Source organism: Notechis scutatus, chromosome 2 (assembly GCF_049901735.1).
Source record: "Notechis scutatus isolate UNSWTSFEM ecotype Mainland chromosome 2, rNotScu1.2, whole genome shotgun sequence".
NCBI lineage: Eukaryota > Metazoa > Chordata > Lepidosauria > Squamata > Elapidae > Notechis > Notechis scutatus.
The window spans coordinates 18320501-18343925 of NC_142010.1; the positions used below are offsets into that span (position 1 = coordinate 18320501).

General features: G+C 43.5%; 1 protein-coding gene and 1 long non-coding RNA gene across 4 annotated transcripts in view; one reads left to right on the forward strand and one right to left on the reverse strand.

The window, feature by feature from the left end:
• LOC148131855 (uncharacterized) overlaps positions 1-5629 on the reverse strand; it is a 205892-nt gene extending 200263 nt beyond the window's left edge. The window contains exon 1 of the long non-coding RNA XR_015747433.1: positions 5494-5629. This is a non-coding gene — a long non-coding RNA (uncharacterized LOC148131855). The remainder of the gene's footprint in view (positions 1-5493) is intronic.
• The window catches only part of DDR1 (discoidin domain receptor tyrosine kinase 1), a 75709-nt gene that overhangs the window by 36411 nt on the left and 15873 nt on the right, over positions 1-23425 (forward strand). For 2 of the 3 annotated variants that reach the window (XM_087954348.1, XM_087954350.1), the window contains 11 exons: positions 1877-1979; positions 4859-5087; positions 6160-6307; positions 7260-7362; positions 8773-8959; positions 9559-9805; positions 12598-12750; positions 12885-13042; positions 15564-15762; positions 21758-21868; positions 22292-22530. In XM_087954348.1, coding sequence (XP_087810474.1) covers positions 1877-1979; positions 4859-5087; positions 6160-6307; positions 7260-7362; positions 8773-8959; positions 9559-9805; positions 12598-12750; positions 12885-13042; positions 15564-15762; positions 21758-21868; positions 22292-22530 — 1877 coding nt within the window. The remainder of the gene's footprint in view (positions 1-1876; positions 1980-4858; positions 5088-6159; positions 6308-7259; positions 7363-8772; positions 8960-9558; positions 9806-12597; positions 12751-12884; positions 13043-15563; positions 15763-21757; positions 21869-22291; positions 22531-23425) is intronic. The other variant, XM_087954349.1, reaches the window with a different exon arrangement.

Sequence of the window (23425 nt, forward strand, 5' to 3'; positions counted from 1 at the left end):
ATATTAGCTTGGCTTTAAACCCTGTTATAAGCAGAACAGAATAACAGAATTGGAAGGGACCTTGGAGGTCTTCTAGTCCAACCCCCTGCTCAGACAAGAAACCATATACCATTTCAGACAAATGGTTGTCCAATCTCTTCTTAATAACTTCCAGTGTTGGAGCATTCACAACTTCTGGAGACAAGTTGTTCCACTGATCAATTGTTCTCACTGTCAGGAAATATGTCCTTAGTTCTAAGTTGCTTCTCACCTTGATTTGTTTCCCCCCATGGCTTCTTGTCCTGCCCTCAGGTGCTTTGGAGAATAGCTTGACTCCCTCTTCTTTGTGGCAGCCCCTGAGATATTGGAACACTGCTGTCATGTCTCCCCTAGTCCTTCTTTTCATCAGACTAGACATTCCCAGTTCCTGCAACCGTTCTTCATATATTTTAGCCTCCAGTCCCCTAATCATCCTGGTTGCTCTTCTCTGCACTCTTTCTAGAGTCTCAACATCTTTTTCACATCGTGGCGACCACAACTGGATGCAGTATTCCAAGTGTGGCCTTACCAAGGCATTATAATGTGGTGTTAACAGTTCACATGATCTTGATTCTATCACTCTGTTTATGCAGCCTAGAACTGTTTTGGCTTTTTTTTTGGCAGATACAGCACCGGCTGGCTCATATTTAAATGATTGTCCTCTAGAACTCCAACATCCCTCTCACAGTTACATACTATTGAGCCAGATATCAACTTATTTTATACTTGTGCATCTGGTTTTTTTTTTTTCCTAAATGCAACAAATGAATAACAGCCAACACATGCCGTTAGTTTTATTGACTTTCTTCTGGTCTTATTCATTGCAATAAGTCATAGCTGAACCAATAACATACCTGGTTCCTATGCTGGTAGCCTTCAACTTATCACCATTCATTTAGCAACTGTCTGAAGTTACAACGGTACTGAATAAAGTGACTTAGGACTGGTCCTCATACTTACAACCATCACAGCATCCCCATGGTCACGTGATAAAAATTTGAATACTTGGCAACCATATTTACTGTGTGTCATGCCCCTGCTGGAGTCTGACTCCGAGGGAGAGATGGAACAGCTGACAGGGAGTGGTAGTGTGGCTCCAGTTGTGGAGGAAACTGGGGAAGGGCACAGGCCGGATGGGCATTCAGAGGAAGACCCAGGCCCATCCTCTCTTCATCCTAAAGCACGCAGGGAGTAGTGGATAAGGGAGAAACATGAGTGGTGTGGTGTATGGGGGAGGAAAGGGCCCTGATCCCCTTCATGAGCTGCAGCTGGGAGGACTGTTTAAAAGGACAAACTGCTCATGGCAAAGTTGCTGGAAGAAAAGCGTGCATTATTCTTGTCGAAGCTTATCTGGGTTTTGACTTCCTCTCAACTGTGGTTGCTTTGTTATCTGGTGGAAGTCTGCAATTTATCATCCTGGCCTGCTGTGTAAATGACTTCAGTGTGGTTTGTGTTGGTTTTTTTATTTCTAATTATCTTTACTTTGGATTCGGACTGCATATACTCCCTCCGTAGACTGTTTTCTTTAAGAGTTTGATATCCAGCCAAGTATAATTGGACAACGTTAGAGGCATTAAAGGGAATTTATTCTATTTTTGTGACTTTGTTATTTTTGTGTCACGCCCCAGGCCATCACACAGTGGTTGCAGCACGCTGGAGTCATGTGGTTGCTGTTTCCAACCATCCCAGCTGGCTTCCAACAAGCAAAGTCAATTCACTTAATAATTGCCTTGATTAGTAGTGGAAATTCTAATCTTAATTGTTGCCCTAAATCAAGGATTAACTACAGGTGTGTATCTGGGGACTGCATTCACTAACAGAGAGTATTTTTTAGCTTTTCACGTTTTCCCTTCAACAGCTACATGTCGGTATGCGCTCGGCATGCAGGATCGCACCATTCCAGATGAAGCACTCTCAGCCTCGAGTTCATGGCATGATTCAACAGCGGCAAAACACAGCAGGTGAGGAAGGTATCTGCTGCTTAATTTGCATGACGTAATCGATTCACACATTTGTTTATTGATGCATACTTTCTCAGAGCTCCGTCTGTTAAGTGGAAAGTTCTGGAAATTCCCGTTCAGCATGTACACACATTCAAATGTACCATATCGTACGGATTAGGAACTGGGCCCTTATTTACATTTAAAACATTAAGTTAGATTGGTGCCCAGTACAAAAATATCTGTAGTTTGAATCATTTGCGTAATGGCTCTTAAGGTACTTACCTGCTGTTGTAATCTGTTTCCTTAAAATTGATAGGTATTAGTAACTGGATAGAAGTCTTACAATTTCTCATATATAGTTTCTAGGCCAGATTAGTTTTCATTTATGAAAGCATCTTAAAGTATCTGTTGTGGGAATCAATTTATAAAGGAAAACCACAACGTTCCTTGACATGACAAGGAATCAATAAAGCTTTTCTTTTTCTTTTTTTATCAGTGATCTATCAGATTTGCAGATTGGGGAGAACTAGCTAATATCAATAGTATCCATAACAACCCACAGGAATGTTAACATGTCTGCTTGCACATTGGGGTGCCATTGGGCGAAAGACACAATGATGTAAATTACAGAAATGTTATTTATTTATTTTAAAAGTATATATGGCCGCACAACTTATTCTCAGTGACCCTGGAAGCTTTCAGAAGAAAGACCCCAAATACAAAATCTAATAACATCCCCCACCCCCAGCAACAACAATGAAACAAACCATATTGATTGACTCTGTATTCTCCTGAGTTCTCCAAGCTGGCTGGATAAACCATGTCAAAAATGTGGGGGCCAGTCTTATTTCTACAGGGATGATGTTCCACAAGGAGGGAGCCACCACAAAGAAGGCCCTTTATTTTCGGTCTCACTATGGACTTCCTTAAGGGAGGGTAGACTACATCAGGGGTTGCCAACCTTTTGGACCTCAGGGACCACCAAACTCATAATTTTAAATCCCGGGGACCACTAATATGAATTTTGACTGACGGTGGCTTGCTGACGTTGGTGAGAGGGGGAGAGAGAGAGAGAGAGAAAGAGAGAGGGAGATCTGATCTAGCCTCTCTCCCTCCCTCCCTCCCTCCCTCTCTCTCTCACACACACAAACAAACACACAGAGGCAGGGGTGGGATTCAAATTTCTTAACAACCAGTTCTGTGGGCGTGGCCTAATTTGTGGGTGTTGTGGCTTGGTGGTCATGTGACTGGCTGGGCATGGCTTGTATGTAAATATTATAAATATTTATGTAAATATTCAATTTTTTTATAAAAAAAAGAGCAACTTTTACCCAAAAGCAGGCAAAGCAGGCAGGCAAACTGAGTTGCTTACAGAAGTATCTATTCACTCAGAGATCTATCTTTCTGCCATCGGCTACCTGAGTCTGTCACATAAAATTTGCTAGTAAGCAAACTCATAAAATTTGCTAGATGTATGTAAATATTGAATTTTTTATTTTTAAAAAGAGCAACTTTTACCCAAAATCAGGCAAAGCAGGCAGGCAGATTGAGTTGCTCACAGAATCACAGATTCATTCAGAGATCTATCTTTCTGCCATTGGCTACCTGAGTCAGCACTGAATAATAGAAGCTTTAGTCCTAAGGAAGGTTAAGCAGAGCCGAAGATGTAAAAATTAGCTAGAAAGCAAGAAATCCAACAATTTCCTGCTTTCTAGCTAATCTAAATCTCCCGGCACAGCAGAACAGCTGATGGTTGGGGGAAAAAAAAGGAAAAATAACAACTTGGCAGGCAAGTTTGCCAGGTAAGGAGTGAGTGGGCGGGGAAGGTTCCCATGGGCCATGGGGGCGGCGCAGGCTTGTGTTCCTGCGCAGCCTGGATTAATTGCTCTGGGGGTGACATTTCTCTGCGGACCATCAAAATTTTCTCACGGCCCACCAGTGGGCTACAGCCCACCAGTTGGTGACCACTGGTCTACATCATACCCTGCCTCCCCACTCTGGTGGGTCAGGTAGATGTAACTGGGAAAAGATAGTCCTTCAAGCAGTTCAGATTCTTTTAAGATATCCAGGCCAAGCAGGAATACCATTTGTGTAATAATGTCATGATGCGTGAGCCAGTATTCCCCAGAGGCTCATGGCAAACACTTTAAAAAACCCAAAACAAAATTCAAAATGAACTGGATGTATTAAAGAAGAAGTCTGCCCTACCCGCTTTAAAAACATCTCCCCATTCCTTAGGTTAGTGCAGTGTGTCTCAACCTTGGCAACTTTCAGACGTGTGGACTTCAGCTCCCAGAATTCCCCAGCCAGGCTTCCCCCTTCCAATGCTACATAATTCTGGGAGCTGAACTTAAAAGTTGTCAAGGTTGAGAAACCCTGAGTTAATGTGTACAGTAATTGCATCCCTCCTTTAAATCGGAGATGGGTAAGTCGTGTGTGTAGGTGTGCATTTCATTGTGAAGCCATGGGTGGATGGATAGATGGATGGATGTTGGACAAACAAGCAGGTTGAAAACAGAACGAAGGTTTTTGGAAAATAAACCCAAATGCAGAGATAATAGGATGGGGAGCTATCTGCCCTGGGCTGAGACATGTGAAAAAAATCTTGATGTCAAACTGCGATCGAACTAAAATAAGGCACCAGATTAGAAACCTGGAGACATGAGTTCTAGTCCTGCCTCAGGCATGAAAGTCGGCTGGGTGACTTTGGGCCAGTCACTCTCTCTCAGCCCAATTCACCTCACAAGGTGGTTGTTGTGAGAGGTAAATAGGAGAAGGAACAAGTCATCTGTATCTTTGCTACTTTGAGGTATTTACAAAAATAATAAAGATAGGATAAAAAATGAGCTCTGTGATACGGGCAGTCCAAAGGGCTTATCTCACTTCTTGTTGTCCAGGCTGGGCCTGAGTGAGGGCGATGGAGCTTGGTGCCCTGCAGGACCCGTCTACCCCAATGACGCAGAGTACCTGGAGATAGACCTGCGCCAGCTGCATTTCCTAACCTTGGTGGGGACGCAGGGACGCCACGCAGGTGGCCATGGCAAGGAATTTGCTCGCTCTTATCGGCTCCATTACAAGCGGGACGGCCATCACTGGATGTCTTGGCGTGACCGGTGGGGCAATGAGGTAAATAGGGAGAATTGTAACTTCTTCTCTGACGGTGGGATAACATGGAAACAGGTCATTTTGTCTAATCCATTGTTTCTCAACCTTGGCACCTTTAAGACGTGTTGACTTCAACTTCCAGAATTCCCCAAGCAGTATGGCTGGCTGGGGAATTCTGGGAATTAAAATCCAAAGATCTTAAAGTTGCCAAGGTTGAGTAGAGATAGTCTTCGACGTTTCTTTAGTGACTGTTCAAAGTTATAACTGTCAGGGCTCTGGCAGTACCCCATTTAAATCATGAGTCTCGAGCCAAACTTCCAAAACTTCAACAGGATTTATTAGGAGTTAACATGTCCGGCACTGCCTGGGTTTAGCTGACTCTGAGACACCTCATTCATTGCCACCCTTGACCCTGGTTTTCCTGCACCCCCTGGGTGTATCATAATTCATATTCTCCAATGGGACACATCCATAGCCAAGAGACATCAATTATGCTCTCCAGTTAGAATTTTGCGTGGCAGAAACTTCAGTCACCTAGTTGCTATCTTTGAAAACTATTTATGGAACGCAAGCTGCTCACTGCTCCCCCCTCCCTTTCTGTTGGCAACTCTAAAAAGACCATAGAAATAATTTTATGAGTTGACAATAACAGCATTGGAAAAAGCGACTTATGGCTGCTTTTCACATTTATGACTATCCAGCATCCCCATGCTCACATGATCAAAATTCAGACACTGGGCAACTGGCTCATATTTATCCTGGTTGCAATGTCCTGGCGTTATGCAATCGCCTTTTGCAACTTCCTGACAAGGAAAAGTCAATGGGGGAAGCCAGATTTAGTTAACAACCGTGTTACTAATTTTAACAACTGCAATGATTCATTTAACAACTGTGGCAAGAAAAGGTTGTAAGTTGGGGCCAAGCTCGCTTAACAAGTGTCTTGCTTAGAAATGGAAGTTTTGGCCTCAATTGTGCTCGTAAATCGAGGACTGCCTGTAACCACTGCTCTAATCAATAGATCAGGCAAGGTTGATTTGTTAGACCCTGCTCAACTCCTCTTTCATTTCCTTCTTCACTCCTCCTTTTCTCTTAGGTGATTTCAGGCAATGAAAACACCAATGAGGTGGTGTTGAAGGATCTGGGACCTCCTATCATTGCCCGGTACATCCGTTTCTACCCCCGTTCAGACCGTGTCATGAGTGTCTGCTTGCGAGTGGAACTCTATGGCTGTGTCTGGAAAGGTGAGTAAAGCGGTGTTTGCATTGTTTGAAAGTACAGTGTGTTTTAGCAGTTTTTTCAGGCTAGGTGCAGAGAATAGAAAATAGAATAGAATTAGGATAGGATAGGATAGGATAGGATAGAATAGAATAGAATAGAATAGAATAGAATAGAATAGAATGATAACTTTATTGTCATTTTGAATGTACACTAAGCAGCATACATTAAAATGAAATTTTGTTGCATACAGCTCTCAAAGGGTCACCACCTCCAATATACACTATATAAACGTGACTAAATAAAGAAATACAAAATTATGCATGTACCCACATATATTATATGACTTGGAGAAACAACACAGTCTAGCTTGGATGTATACATGAACATGGAACAAAAGCGAATCTTGTGGGTTTACCAGGTGGATGGCATAGGGAACAAAGCTGTTACAAAATCTGGATGTCCTGCTAGAAATATTTTGAAACCTTCTCAGAGGAGAGCAACAGAAACAGACCGTAAAGTGGGTGTGTGGGGTCTCTAACAATGCTTTGAGCTCTCAGTATCTGTTATCCAGAATAACAGGAAGTGAGCTTCCTAAAATCTTCTCGGCTGTCCTTACCACTCTCTGTATGGATTTTCTATCTGAGGCACTGCTGCCTGGTCATGACTTTTTAAATATACTTTTCTGGGTTCGCATCATGTACCACATTAATCCGTCTCTCTAAACATGTTATACTCAATTGAAACACATTATATCAGGGGTCCCCAATCCTCGGTCCATGGACCAGCACTGGTCTGTGTCATGACAGCAACCACGCAAACAAGCGAAGCCCCATTTGCAGGATGTAGGCAGCACACAAAACCACACCCCCTCTAGTCCGTGGAAAAACCACTCTCCACAGGACCCATCTGAGACGTGCACCTTAATGGTATAACAAGCTGGAAACTTACCTCTGAATGCCTTGTGTCCTTCCACAGATGGCCTTCAATCCTATACAGCCCCTTTAGGTCAGGTGATGCCTTTGGCCGCAGAACTGGTCTACCTTAACGACTCCACGTACGACGGGTCCAGTGTCAGCAAGTGAGTGAGTAAGAGGCTCCTGAGTGGCTTTCAAGCATAGCACCTAGGATTGAATTGGATATTTGTTATTCAACATTTTCATTCTCTGTTGGCTTGCAAGTGTCAGCCTTGGAAGCCATATTTTACTTGGAAGCTTCGAGGCTGCCACATTTAGTGCCTGGGAAATTGGGAGGGGGGATTTCTTAGAGAGGTGGAAGATTAGACTCAACAACATTCTTTCTCAGAAAGTCAAGGACATGTTGCCCTGCACCTGGGGAGGAGTGTCTGGAGGAATATCTTCAGTAGGCATGACGTTTTGATCGGACCGTGTGATGGACTGGTGGGTGCAGGGGATGGATCTTTGATTTCTCTTTTGGGAAGGGAAAACCCGGAACTCCTATTCGGGTTTTCCCAGATGTGCCAATATGACAACTCTAATAAAATGGAACTTTGAGGAAATGCTTGTCTCGGAGTTTATTGGTTTGGAGTTTGTTGGAATGCTGACAGCAAGATCGTGTCGGGTCGATCCTTCTGGTGTTCTTCAGTCATATGTAACTACAGGCTTCTAGAATTTTGGACGTTCCAGCAGCTAAGGTTTTGGAGAGTTTTAATCTTTGGCTGGGGAAATCTGGATTACCATTCATACCCAAAGTGTAAAGGAAGATGTATTTTTAAAATTTATTTTGTAAGTGATTTGATGCTGCTTCGGTCAAAGCTAACCTAAGTAACTCACTTAGGAACAAACCAAAAATAGGTATAAATATCCACAGTTCAAGTCCATCATAGTAGACTTACTAACTTCCAATGGGCAGCCTCTACATCTCAGGTGCCTATGTTATTACTATTTCAGCATCTGAAATACTTATCTAAACCAAATTTTCAGCATGTTCCTAATACCAACAGAAGAGAATATCTGGGGCTCAGAGTTGAACTGTGGGGTCCTTGGTGAACTCTGAGGTGGATTGTTTGCTTGCAGACAGTTCATTATCCAACTAGGTAACACTGATGGTGTTACCCAGTTGGGTAAATGAAATGTCTGCAAGAAAACAAGCAAGCTCAGAGAGCACCAAGGACCCCATGTTCCTAAACAGGAATGAAGATGCTGATCTTATTTCTAGGGGGAATGGATTACAGAAGAGGTAAGCTCTGTTCAAGAATGTTCATTTCTGGATCCCAACTTGTTATACATTGTAGAGTGTGGACATTCTTAGCTCAGTTACTGTAAGGGGTACTTAGGCATATATTTAAGTGTCGCTGCTGTACTTCATTATGTAGCGGGATTTCATATGTAGAATTTAAAGAAACCCACTCTTCACAGAAGGCCATAAAAGCAATGGAACTAGAGCTGTCCTTAACAGTTTTGAGGGGTCCTAGACTTTCTTTTCCTCATCCTGTTTTCCCTCTTTTTGTTTGGGATCCTTTCTAATGCAGGTTACATTTTGGGGGTCTTGGCCAGTTGACGGATGGAGTGGTGGGGCTGGATGACTTCACCCAAACCAAAGAGTTCCGGGTTTGGCCTGGATACGATTATGTGGGCTGGAGCAAAATATCTTTTCCTGACGGTTTCATCAAGATGGAGTTTGAGTTTGACCGACTCAGATCCTTCACATATATGAAGGTAACAGCATTTTTCTGAAGAGGCCCCCGATTGGTATGAAGAACCCGGTAGGATTAATGGGCTTGGCCAATTAAAAGATACGTTCCTAATACTGATAGCCCTCGGTTTACAACTGGTCTCTTACCAATCATTTGGGTGTGGTCTCATTCTGCTAGAAACAGGGGTTGGCAACCCACAGCTCCGGAGTCACATGCGGCTCTTTCATCCCTCTGCTGGGGCTCCCTGGTGCCAGTCAGCACCACAATTTTGAGAGGAGCTTCCAGGTAGCGGGTGGAAAGCACGGCGCGCCAGGAGGAAACTCTATGGCAAGGGGCGGGTTTTCTGGTCAGCTCCACAATTGATAGGGCTTCCAATTAGGACAGGTAGAGGAAAAAAAAACACGCCCTGCTAGGAGGAGACTCTATGGTGGGGGAACCGGACTTCTGGCTTCTCTTCCGGTTAGGACCTTTGTGGCTCTTTGAGCGTTTAAGGTTGCTGACCTCTGTGCTAGATTATTAACACAGGGAAGGGAAATAAGCATGCTTCAGAGTTGTCTTTTCTCTTATCCTGCTCTCCTCCACTTCCCGTTCCCATTTCTGCTCCTTCACCTCAATCTCCAGGTTCACTGCAGCAATATGCACACACGTGGCGTGGGGATCTTCGAGCAGGTGGACTGCCTCTTCAAGCACAGCCTCGCCACAGCTTGGGAGCCTGTCCCTGTCTCCCGACAGCTTTCGGTGGATGTCAGGGACCCCAGTGCCCGCTCTGTCACCATACCACTGGATGGACGAATCGGCTTGTTTGTCCAGTGCCACTTTTACTTTGCCGCCGAGTGGATGCTCTTCAGTGAAATTGCCTTTCTCTCAAGTGAGTTGGGTCTGGGACCTGGGTGATTGCTTGAGGCCAAGGACTTGAAAGTAGAAGGTAGATGAAACCTTCAAAGATCTGACATCATTGTTGTTACTCATTAGTGTCAGTCATACTGACAATACTGGCTAGGAGTTCTAGAGGACAATCACTTAAATATGAGCCAGCCAGTGCTGTAGCTGACAAAGAAAGCCAACACAGTTCTAGGCTGCATAAACAGAGGAATAAAATCAAGATCAGGTGAAGTGTTAATATCACTTTATAATGCCTTGGTAAGGCCACACTTGGAATACTGCATCCAGTTTTGGTCGCCATGATGTAAAAAAGATGTGGAGGCTCTAGAAAGAGTGCAGAGAAGAGCAACCAGGATGATTAGGGGACTGGAGGCTAAAATATATGAAGAACGGTTGCAGGAACTGGTTATGTCTAGTCTGATGAAAACAAGGATTAGGGGAGATATGATAGCAGTGTTCCAATATCTCAGGGGCTGCCACAAAGAAGAGGGAGTCAAGCTATTCTCCAAAGCACCTGAAGGCAGGACAAGAAGCAATGGGGGGAAACAAATCAAGGTGAGAAGCAACTTAGAACTAAGGACATATTTCCTGACAGTGAGAACAATTAATCAGTGGAACAACTTGTCTCCAGAAGTTGTGAATGCTCCAACACTGGAAGTTATTAAGAAGAGATTGGACAACCATTTGTCTGAAATGGTATATGGTTTCCTGTCTGAGCAGGGGGTTGGAGTAGAAGACCTCCAAGGTCCCTTCCAACTCTGTTATTCTAAATACTAGAGATTACACGCAAATGTTCTAGGTTCAACACTCCATTATTTCCCCTTGAAAGTGTTTGAGGTGCCCTCTTGGGAAAGAACAATCCATATCTGAAACTTTGGAAAGCTCTGGAGAATGTACAGGTAGCCCTCGAGTTACGACCATTTGTTTAGTGACTGGAGTTACAACTGCACTGGAAAAAAACCACTTACCACTGATCCTGAGGCTTATAATCATTGCAGTGTCACATCATCAAAATTTGGGTGGCTCGGCAACTAACGTATTTATGACAAGTTGCATGATCTCAGGTCATGTGATCACCATTGGCGACTTTTCCCACCAGCTTTTGAGAAGCAAATGGGAAAAGTCAGACTCACTGAACAACTTCCATTCATTTTATTCACTCAGTGACCACAGGGATTTGCTTAATGACCAAAGCAAAAAAAAAAAAAAGAAGGGTTTAAAATTGAGCGCACTCATTAACAACTGCCCTGCTTAACAACAGAAGTTCTGGTTGCAGTGGCGGTCATAAGTCAATTATACTACCTGTACAATTGTAGACCCAAGGCTGGATCAGACGAATGGAGTTTCACTTTTGCCTTTTAGCGTCAAGGCTGTGTTTTTTAGTATTTAGTATTTATTTGATTTGTCAATCGCTTACAAGATACAGGTATAAGAATAAATATAGTTTTGAATCCATGAGATAGATACTTATAAGAAAAATAAAATATTTTTTGTCTGTCCCAGAAACGTAGATGATTGACGTTTGATCGTCATTGCACTCAAAGTGCAATATCCTTCTGGATGAGTCCACTTAGATCAGCATTGGCTTTTTCAAGGACTGATAGGAGGGGGGAAGAAAGAAACATCAGAGCAAGGAGAATCTCTCTCTGTTTTTCCCCCTCATTGCTTTGTGGAGAGTTTTGCATTTGTTCCAGCCATTTGCAGCTGTTGTCCTGCCTGGAAGAAAAGGAGAAAAGACAACGCCAGAAAGCAGGACATTCCTTCCGTGCCTGAAGGAAAGGAAAGAAACCAACCCTCTGCAGCTGTGACCAGCAGCCAAACTCTTCAGGCATTTATTCCAAACTGCCTCCATTTTCCAGCTGGTGTCAGGGGAGGGCTAGGAGCATGGTTAGGAGATGACATGGCATTTCCCCCAATTTACCTCCTGAGAAATACTATTAGAAACATCCTCCCCCCCACCCCATCTGTTCTCCCTCTGTATGTTCTGGAACATCTGTTACGGATCAGGGAAAGCCCATCTGCTGTGTTTCCAGGCCAAAGAACAGCAGGGTGGGCAGCCATTGGGACGGGAGAGTGGCAGGTTGCAGGGAAACTTTCCCCAGTAACCCAGCCTTCCTCTTGCAAGAACATAAGACCAGCCCCTGCTGGTTCAATGCAGGACTTTGTTCCTATGGAGGGGCCCACAGATGCCTCTGGGGTGCTTGCAGATAGTAAATTGCAGGCGCTTTTCTTTCTCCGATCTTCGTTCCCTCAATCCAGGAGCAGGGGTGCGATTCAACTGGTATAACAAACCGGTTCATCTAGTTTAATGAAAACTGGGTATGTCTAGTTTAATGAAAAGAAGGACTAGGGGAGACACGATAGCAGTCTTCCAATATCTCACGGGCTTCCACAAAGAAGAGGGAGTCCAGCTATTCTCCAAAGCACCTGAGGGCCGGACAAGAAGCAACGGATGGAAACTAACCAAGGAGAGAAGCAACTTAGAACTAAGGAGACATTTCCTGACAGAACAACTTGTCTCCAGAAGTTGTGAATGCTCCAACACTGGAAGCTTTTAAGAAGAAGATGGATAACCATTTGTCTGAAGTGGTGTAGGGTTTCCTGCCTAGGCAGGGGGTTGGACTAGAAGACCTCCAAGGTCCCTTCCAACTCTGTTATTCTATTCTATTCTATTTTGTTGTATACTGTGTCTTCTTTCTGGCTTTTGCACCCAATTGATGGATACCTTCTTTTCTCTTCCCTTGTTCCCATTGCCCTTTCTGTTTTCCTCCCTTCTAGATGTTGTGGACGACCCTTCTCTTGCTGTTTCAAGTCAGTATCCCGCAGTGGTGGCCCCACCTCAACCTTCAGGCCGCAACCTTCCCATCTCTCCGGCTCTTGGTTCCTCGCTCAATGACAAAGTCGACGGTACCTCGAACCTCACCCAGGCGGGTGAGTAGCTTGCAAATCAGAGAGCACGTGCCTCTAAATTTTCTTCCACTATCACCAGTTACCAGAAAAACTTAAGTCACATGTTCCTCAATTCCCCTCTCAACTTCCTTTTTCTATGCTTCTTTCCTCGTAAGATCTTGAAGGCGAAGTGAAATCTGGCCAGCCAATTGCAAAGGACGATAACAGCAACACCTCCATATTGATTGGCTGCTTGGTGGTCATCATCCTCCTCCTCCTGGTTGTCATATTTCTCATTCTCTGGCGTCAGTATTGGCAAAAGATTTTAGGAAAGGTAAGACAGGTGGGCTCAAGGAAAATTTTGCATCTGTTTGAAAGAAATTAAGAGTGTCCCGCCTTCCTCCCTTAGCCGTGGTCTGCTGGCTAAAGTGGAGTTCCCATCTGTTACTTCGTAATAGGAGAGGGATAATTTATTTATAGAGAAATCCACCGGTCTTCTACCACGGTACAAGGATCAAGAAAAAATGGTCACTCTGTAGTAGAACTTTTTATTTAAAAGAAATCAGGTTAGCTTCTGATCTCTCCGGTTTGAGGATTCCTTCAGGGGAAGGATTGGGCATCACTTGCTAAAAATCCAGGAACAAACAACAGATATCCATAGTCAGTCAAGAGAAACCTTGCAGAGCTACAAGGATAAGAGTCAGAATTACACAAACCAGCTTTCTAACTTATCTTCTGTTCCATCAGTGTCTCATTCATCCAGGTCAGGGTTGTCCCAAATGTGTTTTTTTCAAGAGGCAACTGGACTTTCTGGTTTTTCTTTGAAGACATTTCACTTCTCATCCAAGAAGCTTCTTCAGCTCTGACTGGATGGTGGATCCTTCCATTCCTCACCATTCAGTCAGAGCTGAAGAAGCTTCTTGGATGAGAAGTGAAACGTCTTCAAAGAAAAACAAGGAAGTCCAGTTGCCGCCTGAAAAACCACCTGTGCTCCATCAGTGCTACCCTCAGGTCTTGCAGCTTTCATCAGAATAATGAAATTAAAGTCGCACCATCACGCTGTAAGCTCCACTCCTGTGTGTACAATTTTGTGAAGTCTAGAAAAGGGGTGGAGTTTGTGTTGTGATGTGATGCTGTAAATCAGGGGTGTCCAACCTTGGCAACTTTAAGACTTGTGGACTTCAACTCCCAGAGTTCCTCAGCCAGCTTTGCTGGCTGAGGAATTCTGGGAGTTGAAGTCCACAAGTCTTAAAGTTGCCAAGGTTGGACACCCCTGCTGTAAATATTCTATGCCAGAGGTCTCCAAACTTGGCAACTTTTAGACTTGTGGGATTCTGGGAGTTGAAGTCCACAAGTCTTAAAATTGCCAAGTTTGGGGACTCCTGCTCTATGCTCATGTTTACTACTACTATCCAACATCCTGGATGCTGTGGAGCAACATTTTTAGATTCTGGACCCAAGATAAAATAACATTTAATTAAAATGACATCTGGTAACATTTAATTAAAATGACATCTCTCGACCTCAAGAGCCCTCAGCAGAAGCTTCTGAGGTGTCCTAGGAAGCTGGAATAACCATCTAAAGCAGTGGTCGCCAACTGGTGGGCCGCAGCCCACTGGTGGTCCACAAGAGAATATTGGTGGTCTGCAGAGAAATGTCAACCCCAGAGCACCCCCCAAAGCAATTAATCCAGGCTGCACGGCAACACAAGGCTGCGCTGCCCACATGGCCCGCGGGAACCCTCTCCGCCCACTCACTACTTATCTGGCAAACTTGCCTGCTAAGTTGCTGTTTTTCCTTTTTTTCCCCCTGACCATCAGCTGTTCTGCTGTGCCGGGAGATTTAGATTAGCTAGAAAGCAGGAAACCATTGGATTCCTTGCTTTCAAGCTAATCTTTAGATCTTCGGCAGAGCCGAACCTTCCTTAGGACTGAAGCTTCTATTATTCAGTACAGGTAGCCGATGGCAGAAAGATAGATCTCTGAGTGAATCTGTGATTCTGTGAGCAACTCAATCTGCCTGCCTGTTTGGCCTGATTTTGGGTAAATGTTGCTCTTTTTTTAATAAAAAAAAATCAATATTTACATAAACATTTATAATATTTACATACAAGCCATGCCCAGCCAGTCACATGACCACCAAGCCACACCCACATATTAGGCCACACCCACAGAACCGGTTGTTAAGAAATTTGAATCCCTCCCCTGCCTGTGTGTGTGTGTGTGTGTGAGAGAGAGAGAGAGAGAGAGAGAGAAGGCGGGGGAGGGAGAGAGAGAGGTTAGATCAGATCTCTCTCTCTCTCTCCCTCTCTCTCTCTCTCTCTCTCTCTCCCCACCCCCCTCACCAACATCAGCAAGCCACCGTCAGTCAAAATTCATATTAGTGGTCCCCGGGATTTAAAATTATGAGTTTGGTGGTCCCTGAGGTCCAAAAGTTTGGCGACTCCTGATCTAAAGTGCAACGAGAATGAAGAAAATGCTAGATACACTGGGGCTTCCCTTCTTTCTGAGAACAATTTCAGTAGAATAAGTGTCTATAAGAGATTCTCAATCATCCAGGTCATGGTGAAAGACATTTTCCCAAAAGGCAAGTGGACTTTCTGGTTTTCTTTTCCTTGAAAATGTTTTACTTCTCGTCCAAGAAGCTTCTTCAGTTCTTCTTCAGAACTGAAAAGCTTCTTGGATGAGAAGCAAAACGTTTTCAAGTTAAAAAAAAAAAATCAAGAAAGTTCTCTTGCTTTTTGGAGAAGCATCTTTGGTATTTGGTAGAAGAAATGTTTTTCAGAGGTTGGAAATAAAAAGTCTATCTCTACCTTAACAACCTTCACTATTTCTCAACAACCTTGCTGTATGTAGGCTCAACGCCGCATCTCTGATGATGACCTCACTGTCCACCTCTCTGCACCGAACGACACGATTGTCATCAACAACACAATGAGCTCCAACAGGCACTCCAACCGATACGAACGCATCCTTTCGGGTGAAACGGAATACCAGGAACCCAACAGGGCACGCATGAAACTCCCAGATCTTCCTCACAGTGCTGAGAACTCTGGTGAGAGGCTGTTGGTAAAATTGTTTTATTTATAACTAGCTCTATACTCGTGCTTTGCTATGAAGCTATGTGGTCGGGCTTAGATTTTGGGGAGGAAAATAAGGGGAAAAATTCTGCCTCTGCCTACCAGCATCCATCAGTATTCATCTGGCTAGTGTCCTATCAGTGTGTGAAAGAGCTGAGGGCTGGAAACTGAAACAGTATTTGCTGGGTGAGCAAGAAGGAGACAGCAAAGAGCCTGGGCGTGGCTTAGCTCAACTGTTCTGTACTAAAGCTGATTGCTGCTGTGAAACTAAAACTGAAACTCCTCTGCTTGTGTTTTGCATTTGAAAGAGATTTCTTTCCAGGTGGGAGTGAGCAGTAGAACTCCTTAGCATCAGAGCATGTTAATAATAATATAGGAAATACTAATGCTCTGATGGTCATTTCAAAAAATCCTTTCTTAGTGAGCATCTAGAAGCCAAGAGGAACATATGTGCCAAATTCCAAATTTTACGGTTCTGGAGATTTTGTGATGATGCATGAGTGTTATTTCGCTTTTATAGAGAGAGATTATTTTGTTTAAAGTGGAGTATTGCAGGCACATTCTGCCCACAGCCTGGAGTTTGAGTCTGACAGGGCTCAAGGGTTGGCTCAGCTTTCCATCCTTGCAAGATTGGTAAAATGAGGTTGTTGGGCGCAAGATCCAAATAATGCTTCTACATTGTAAATTGCCCAGAGAGTGTTGTAAGGCACTGTGCAATGGGGTGTATAAGCCTAAATGCTATTGCTGTTTTGTTTATTAAAACATCTTACCTATTAAATTATTGGGAAAAGTGAGTGAAAACAAAGGGACCAGAAAGTGAAGCAGCCAAGGTGATAGGAAGGAAGAAGAGAAATCCTTTGAATATTTGTTAGGAATGCCGTGGTTTATTATTTATATAGGTGTGAATTTAGTTAGCATTATATTGTATCCATTCTGACCCATCGTGGCTTTTGAGAAAAAAGCCAGCAATGAAAACATAATGTAATGTTACCCTAATATAACACTGTAAAACAATAAAATGTCCATGGTAAACAGTATGAACCAAATAAAATGTATGTGGAGATGATGCAACAGTCATAAGTGTGAAAAACGCTGATCAGACGCTTTTCCCCCCGATGCTGTTGTAACTTTGAGCAGTCACTAAACAAATCATTGTAAATGGAGGACTACCCATATATCCCTTTTAATTAAGACTTAGTTGGTTTCTTTTGTATCTCCAATAGAACAGCTTTTTCACACCATTTTTGTAGCCTGACGTTTTTTAAATCCACTTTCAGATCAATCTCAATCTAGTCAGGTAAAACGTGTTCTTCTTTCATGACATTTTTTAAGCACAGCCTATTCTAAACGTTGTTTCTCCTTTAATTGTAATATTTAATTCCTTTTGGTTTCCTCTAGTGTTCCAACTTCAAAGTTTCATTTTATCAAGTTTTTTTTTTTTAAAAAAAGAGAATTCAAAACAAACCCAACCAACCAACCAATCAACGCATTTCTCATGACAAGAATTCTTATAATTAATTCCAAAATCTTATTTCAAATCCATCTAAACCATTAATAGGTTTGTAATTTCCCAAAATCAAAGTTCTCGTCACCTTTTTGGTATTTATGTCAAAAGAATTTTAAAAAAAAGATCTTAAACTTCTATTAAACATAAACTTCTCTCGTTAATAAGCATTGAAGGACACTTGCCCAGTGTTGTAAAACATGTAGATTCAAAGGTTACTGTACTTAATAGGTGAAAAGCAGTTCACGTTTTCCAAAATTGATTAGAAAAGAAGTATTCAAATCCAGTGTTCTTTTGATGGTGTTGAGGATGATTTAAACAAGATGGCTATTTCCTCATTTCCCAGAGTGCTAAACCTATGGAAACCGCCATCTTGTGGTCTCCATGCAAGGAGCAGTTGCAAAGAGTTCTTATGGGTGATCTCAAGTCCTCTCCTTGTGTGGAGAGAAATTACAAAGAGCTGATCAGCTCCACTTTTAATGGAGCCATCTTCAGTTCACCATTTCTTCCCTCAAAATCCCTATTGTTGTGCATTTAGTGTGTGTGTTCTGTGTGTTTGTATTTCCTTGCTTGTATCAAAAATATCAAAAGTAGGCTTTTGCTATAAACTGCAATCTGTGAATTGCGAAAGGAAAAAAAAAAAGGAAGCAGTCCGTTAATTGGGATGTTTTGTTGGTGGCTGGTTTCATTTAAAAAGGTGGTTTAAATTTCTAGCAAAATCGAGTTATAACCTGCTCCTAAATTATGCTGATTTATGGCCTGTTTTTTTCAATACTTTTTGTTTTTAATGTAAAAGAAACTGCAAATGGAGAACTAGCACTCCAGAAAGCTTGGTTTCTTCCTGATGTGCTTAGTTTCTAAATGCAAGGAGGTATCTTTTTGTATCTTTTTTTCTTGAAAGAAAACAGTAACACAATGCCACCTATTGTCTGAAATGGAAAAATATCTCAGGAAAGTTTTTTTAAAAAAATTCTTTGAAGCTAGTAAGTTTGCTTAAATTTGAATAGGGAAAGCAGGTAAGGGAAAGTAAAAGAGAAAATTAAGAATGACAGGTAATCTTCGACTTACAACTATTCGTTTAGTAACTCCTCATTACGACGATGTTGGAAAAAGTGCTTGCATTTAAGGTTGGTTTTAGCATTTATGACCGTCGCATTACTCTCATGGTGACACAATTGTAACACAAGTGCTTGGCAACTGGCTCCCTTTTACAACGGACTGCAGAGTCCTGTGATCATGTGATTGCAATTCTTGGATTAATTGGCCCACAATGTAATACATGTATTTATTTAATGACCGTTGTAAAAATGGTTGTAAAATCAGGTCCTACTTGACTTATGACTGCAGCAATTTAGGGAAATTCCAGTCCCAATAGCGGTCAAGGACTACCTGTAGAAGATCAAACCCTGACACATTTCATTAAAAAGTTGTTGGTTTGGTTTTTTTTGCTCCATTTCATATTGTATTTCCCAGCCCAAAACATGAGGCCTTCTACAGGGATGGGCTTTAAAAATTTTAGCAACAGGTTGCTGGGTGGGCGTGTCCATGGTGGGCGTGTCCATGGTGGGTGTGGCCTAGTCGGCCTCCTGCACCACGGCGAGGGGCATTTTTGCCTTCCCTGGGCTCCAGAGGCTTTCCTCAAGGCTCCGCGACGGCAGAAACAGTTTCCCCGGGCTCCGGAGGCTCTCTGGAAGCCGGAAATGGGCCCATTTCCGGCCTTCCCGAACTTCCGTGAGGCCTGTTTTTCTCCCTCCCTGAGCCTCTGTGCGCGCCTTACACTTGCATCCAAAACGGGTCATGTGGGGACTCCTGGGAGGGGGAGGGATGGAGTCGGTGGGGCCTGCCAGGAGTGGAATTTGGGGGTTCTCCAAACTGCACAGAATCTTTGCTAGGGGCTCTCCTGAACCCCTGCGAACCCCCAGCAGTTCGCCCTTCTCCGATTTGGTAGTTATTCTCATGATTTAGGTAGATGGTGATATGATCCACCTCGTAGATCCTAAAGCTTGTGGGTCCTACTCTTTCATGCTACTGAAGATTTCACTTGATGCTTTATATGAGGAAGAGAGCATGGATGAATCCAGCAGATAATTTCTCCAAAATAGTTCTCCTTAGCCTCATGCAGGTTATTCTATTTCTTGTGAGGGAACTTTCAGTCATTTCTTTCTGGAATCTAGAGCCTGACAAGTAACGGTTGCAGTATTTCACATGATATGAAGAAGGTGTTAATTCGTTCTCCTGGAAGTCCTTGGGTCATTTTATGGTTTGGAAGATGGAGGAAGAGTGGGGAAGGAAGTGCAACAGGAATGTAAATTCTGGGATAGGTTTCCTCAGCTTGGCGGCCTCGGGATGTTTTTGACCGGAATGTCCTTTATCCTGAGGTGGAGCAATGGGGATTGGTAGCTTGATATATCAGGACAGAGTCAGATTGAGGAAGGCCAGCCTTGATTGATTCCTTTGAAGAAGACAGAAGCAGTGTGATGGGGTGTGCAGCTAGAGAAGGAGTGGTGGAATCGCAGCAATCACACAATAGTTTCCCATGGAGGTGGTGACCCATTCCAGAAAGAGACCTAAAATAAAAGACTCCTCAAACCTGGAACTGGATAGGGCAGTGTTGTTGAACCTTTTCGGCACTGAGTGCCAAAATGGAAGTGCGCGCATGCGCGGGAGCAGCACCAGAAACTGGAAAAGCAGCTCCCGGCGTGTATGTGCGCACCAGAAAGCTGAGCTTCTCATTTCTGGCATGAGTATGCTTACCGGCCACCTGGTTTTTCAGTTTCTGGCACTCATGCGCATGCAAAGACCATTTGGCCAGCATGCATTTAGACTTATATACCAGAAGGGCAACGGGCAATGCCCGGAGAGATGGCACTGCGTGCCACTTCCATCATGTATGCTGTAGGTTCGCCATTACGGGGATAGGGGAAGGAGGAAAAAGTTCAGGGTTACCAAACCGCGTAGAACAGGGTGTTCAACTTTGGCAACTTTGGCAACTTGTGGACTGGCTGAGGAATTCTGGGAGTTGAAGTCCACAAGTCTTAAAGTCGCTAAGGTTGGACACCTCTGCCCTATAATCTCCCAGATCTAGGTTAGAAAGTAACATATAATCCTTGGCTTATGACCACAGTTAGGGCCAGAACTTCTTTTGCTAAGCAAGAAGGTTGTTAAGGTAGTTGTGCCCAATTTTACGAGCTTTTTTTGCCACTGCTATTAAGCAACAGTGGCAAAAAAAGATCGTGAAATTAGGCACTTGCTAAATGCATTTGTTAAATGAATCACGCAGTTCTTTTTTTTTTTTTTTTATTGGTTTTTAAGACAAACATAGACAAACAAAACATAAAAACATCAAGCCATCTTCCATATATATACATACAGTGTGTCGGTTGGTTTACAAATTGTTTTGTGCTTCCATTTCGTAGTCTTCAATTACAATTACATTGTATATATTCTCATATTTTCAATTAAATATTAAGTACATTAATATCATTGTTAATCAATTATTGGACTATACTTTTATTCATTCATGTTTTACGAAGTAATCCATATTTTACTTAATTTGTTTTATGACAGTTCATAGTATCATCTCAAATCTATCCTACAATCATTTTGTAGATGTAATAAGAAAAGAATACATCTTTATATATTTATTATTTTCTAAGAATCTACATATTTCATTACCATGTTTTATTGTCTAACCATTGATAGAATAGATCCCAAATTTTATAAAATTGTTTATCATCTTGTTCTCTGATTTCAAATGTCAATCTACTCATTTCAGCACATTCCAATATTTTCTTAATGATTTCCTCCTGTGATGGTATTTTCTCATTTTTCCAGTTTTTGGCAAATACAATCACGCAGTTCTTAAGTGAATCTGGCTACCCCTATTGAGTTTGCTTGTCAAAGCCAGCTTGGGAAGTCACAAATAGCAATCACATGATTACTGTAACTGTCATGAATACATGCTGGCTGCCCATGGGTATGCTGCAACAGTCATAAGTGTGAGGACCAGTTGTAAGTCACTTTTTTTTCAGTGCCGCTGTAACTGTGAGTGGTTATTAAGTCGAGGACTCCCGGTAGAGCTTTAGTCCGGCAAGATTCTGTCTGTTGGGCATAAGCAGATAAAGAACTGGACTCGATTGGCCGCCACTGGTCGTCTTTGGGCTTAGGCCTACCGTCAGGTGAGGCCGTCTGGAGATGTCAGGATGTTGGGTCGCTTCCTTCTGTCCAGCAATACTAATGATGGCTGGTTCCCATCATTAAACCCCATGACATTTGGTGTCTGTGTCTCTTGCTACCCTGTTTGGGATGTGAAGCTTAAAAGAGGGGCAGGAATCCCTAAAGTGCTGCCTGTTCTCTGTGTCACGCCTTACCTTTCGTATCCATCTCTCCATCCGTCTATCCGTTCCTCATCCGTCCGTTTGTCCTCTCCCCCCTCTCCCTACCCCCCCTCCCCCTTCTCCCGACAGCTCTGCTGCTCAGCAACCCGGCTTACCATCTCCTCCTGGCCACCTATGCCCAGCCAATGGGAAGGCCTGCTTTCCCGCCACCCAGCCAGGTTAAGCCAATCAACACCAATGGTAAGGAGGGCGCTGAGCTTGTGCGGTGCGGCTGGGAACCCCCGGGTGACCTGACTCCCTGCTCAGAACATCCTGCCTTCTGCAGTTCCTCTCCCACCTGCCAGGGGGTGCTGTCTGTCTGTCTGTCTGTCCCTCCCTCTCTCTCTCTCTTCGCCATGTCTGTCCCTTGTTCATCTCCCTCTTGTTGGCCCTGTGCATGGCTAATATCACCTTCTGCTTTGCAGGTTCTGCAGCTTCTGGAGCAGGGGAGGGAGAATGGGGTTGGAACAGGATGTTATAGCTGGACTCGTTGTGTCCAAAGCAGAGCTCCGGCTGGCTCTGATGGCTGCTGGGTGCCTACGAGTTGAAGGGGTTGGGCAAGTCCTCCATGTTCCTTTCCCCACCTCTGAAGGTGATTCTTCTTTTGTCTTTCTACTTCTGCAGCATGTGGGATTGACTACATGCAACCAGAACTAGCCGCCAGCCAGCCAAGTTTCCAGAACAACGTGCCACATTACGCCGAAGCCGACATCATCAACCTGCAGGGAGTGACTGGCGGGAACACATATGCTGTCCCTGCTGTTGCGGTGGATGCCCTCACCGGCAAGGACATGGCACTAGGCGAATTTCCCCGGGAACGGCTGATCTTCAAGGAGAAGCTGGGCGAAGGGCAGTTTGGAGAGGTCAGTCCAGTTCAGCGTGCGGTAGAGGTTGGACGATGCAAGTGGGAAAGTAAGACCCACATTTCCAGTGAGTCGTAAAGTAGTAAGAGGCATGATGGCAGATGCCACCAATGCTTCAGATTTAATTGTGGCATCCCCTAACCTTCAGTTTGGAGTTCTAATTCCAGGCACAAATGGCCAGGCTCAAATTATTAAATTTTGGACACATTGCGTGAAGAAAGCTCATCTGTATAAGTTTGAAAGGTTGGGAAAGATGGAAGGTAGAGGAAAAAGAGGACAACCAGTGGCGATGGGTGCCCTGTTGGAAGACTTGAAGGGTCAGGCTGGAGCCAGAACTTTCTGGATCTATATGTTTCCTAGTATGATTTGATTGCTTATTGTACCCTATGACTATCATGAAGTGTTGTACCTTATGATTCTCGACTCTTGACGAATGTATCTTTTCTTGTATGTACACTGAGAGCATTTGCACCAAGACAAATTCCTTGTGTGTCCAATCACACTTGACCAGTAAATAGTTCTCTTCTCTTCTCTTCTCTTCTCTTCTCTTCTCTTCTCTTCTCTTCTCTTCTCTTCTCCTCTCCTCTCCTCTCCTCTCCTCTCCTCTCCACTCCACTCCACTCCACTCCACTCCACTCTATGGTCATGAAGTGTCAACACTGATTTCATGGCACATAATCAGACAATCAAACTTTCCAAATCAGTTTAATGTAGAGGGTTTAGGTGTTGGATTAGAAGCCAGGATACTAGGCAAGTTCTAATCATGCCTTAGGCACAAAACCAAGCTTGGTGACTTTTGATTCAGTCATCTCTTCAAACCTAGAAAGAAAACATTGCAAAGCTATTTCCAAAAATATCAAGAAAACTTCATGGACTTGTTCCCGTAGAGTAGGGA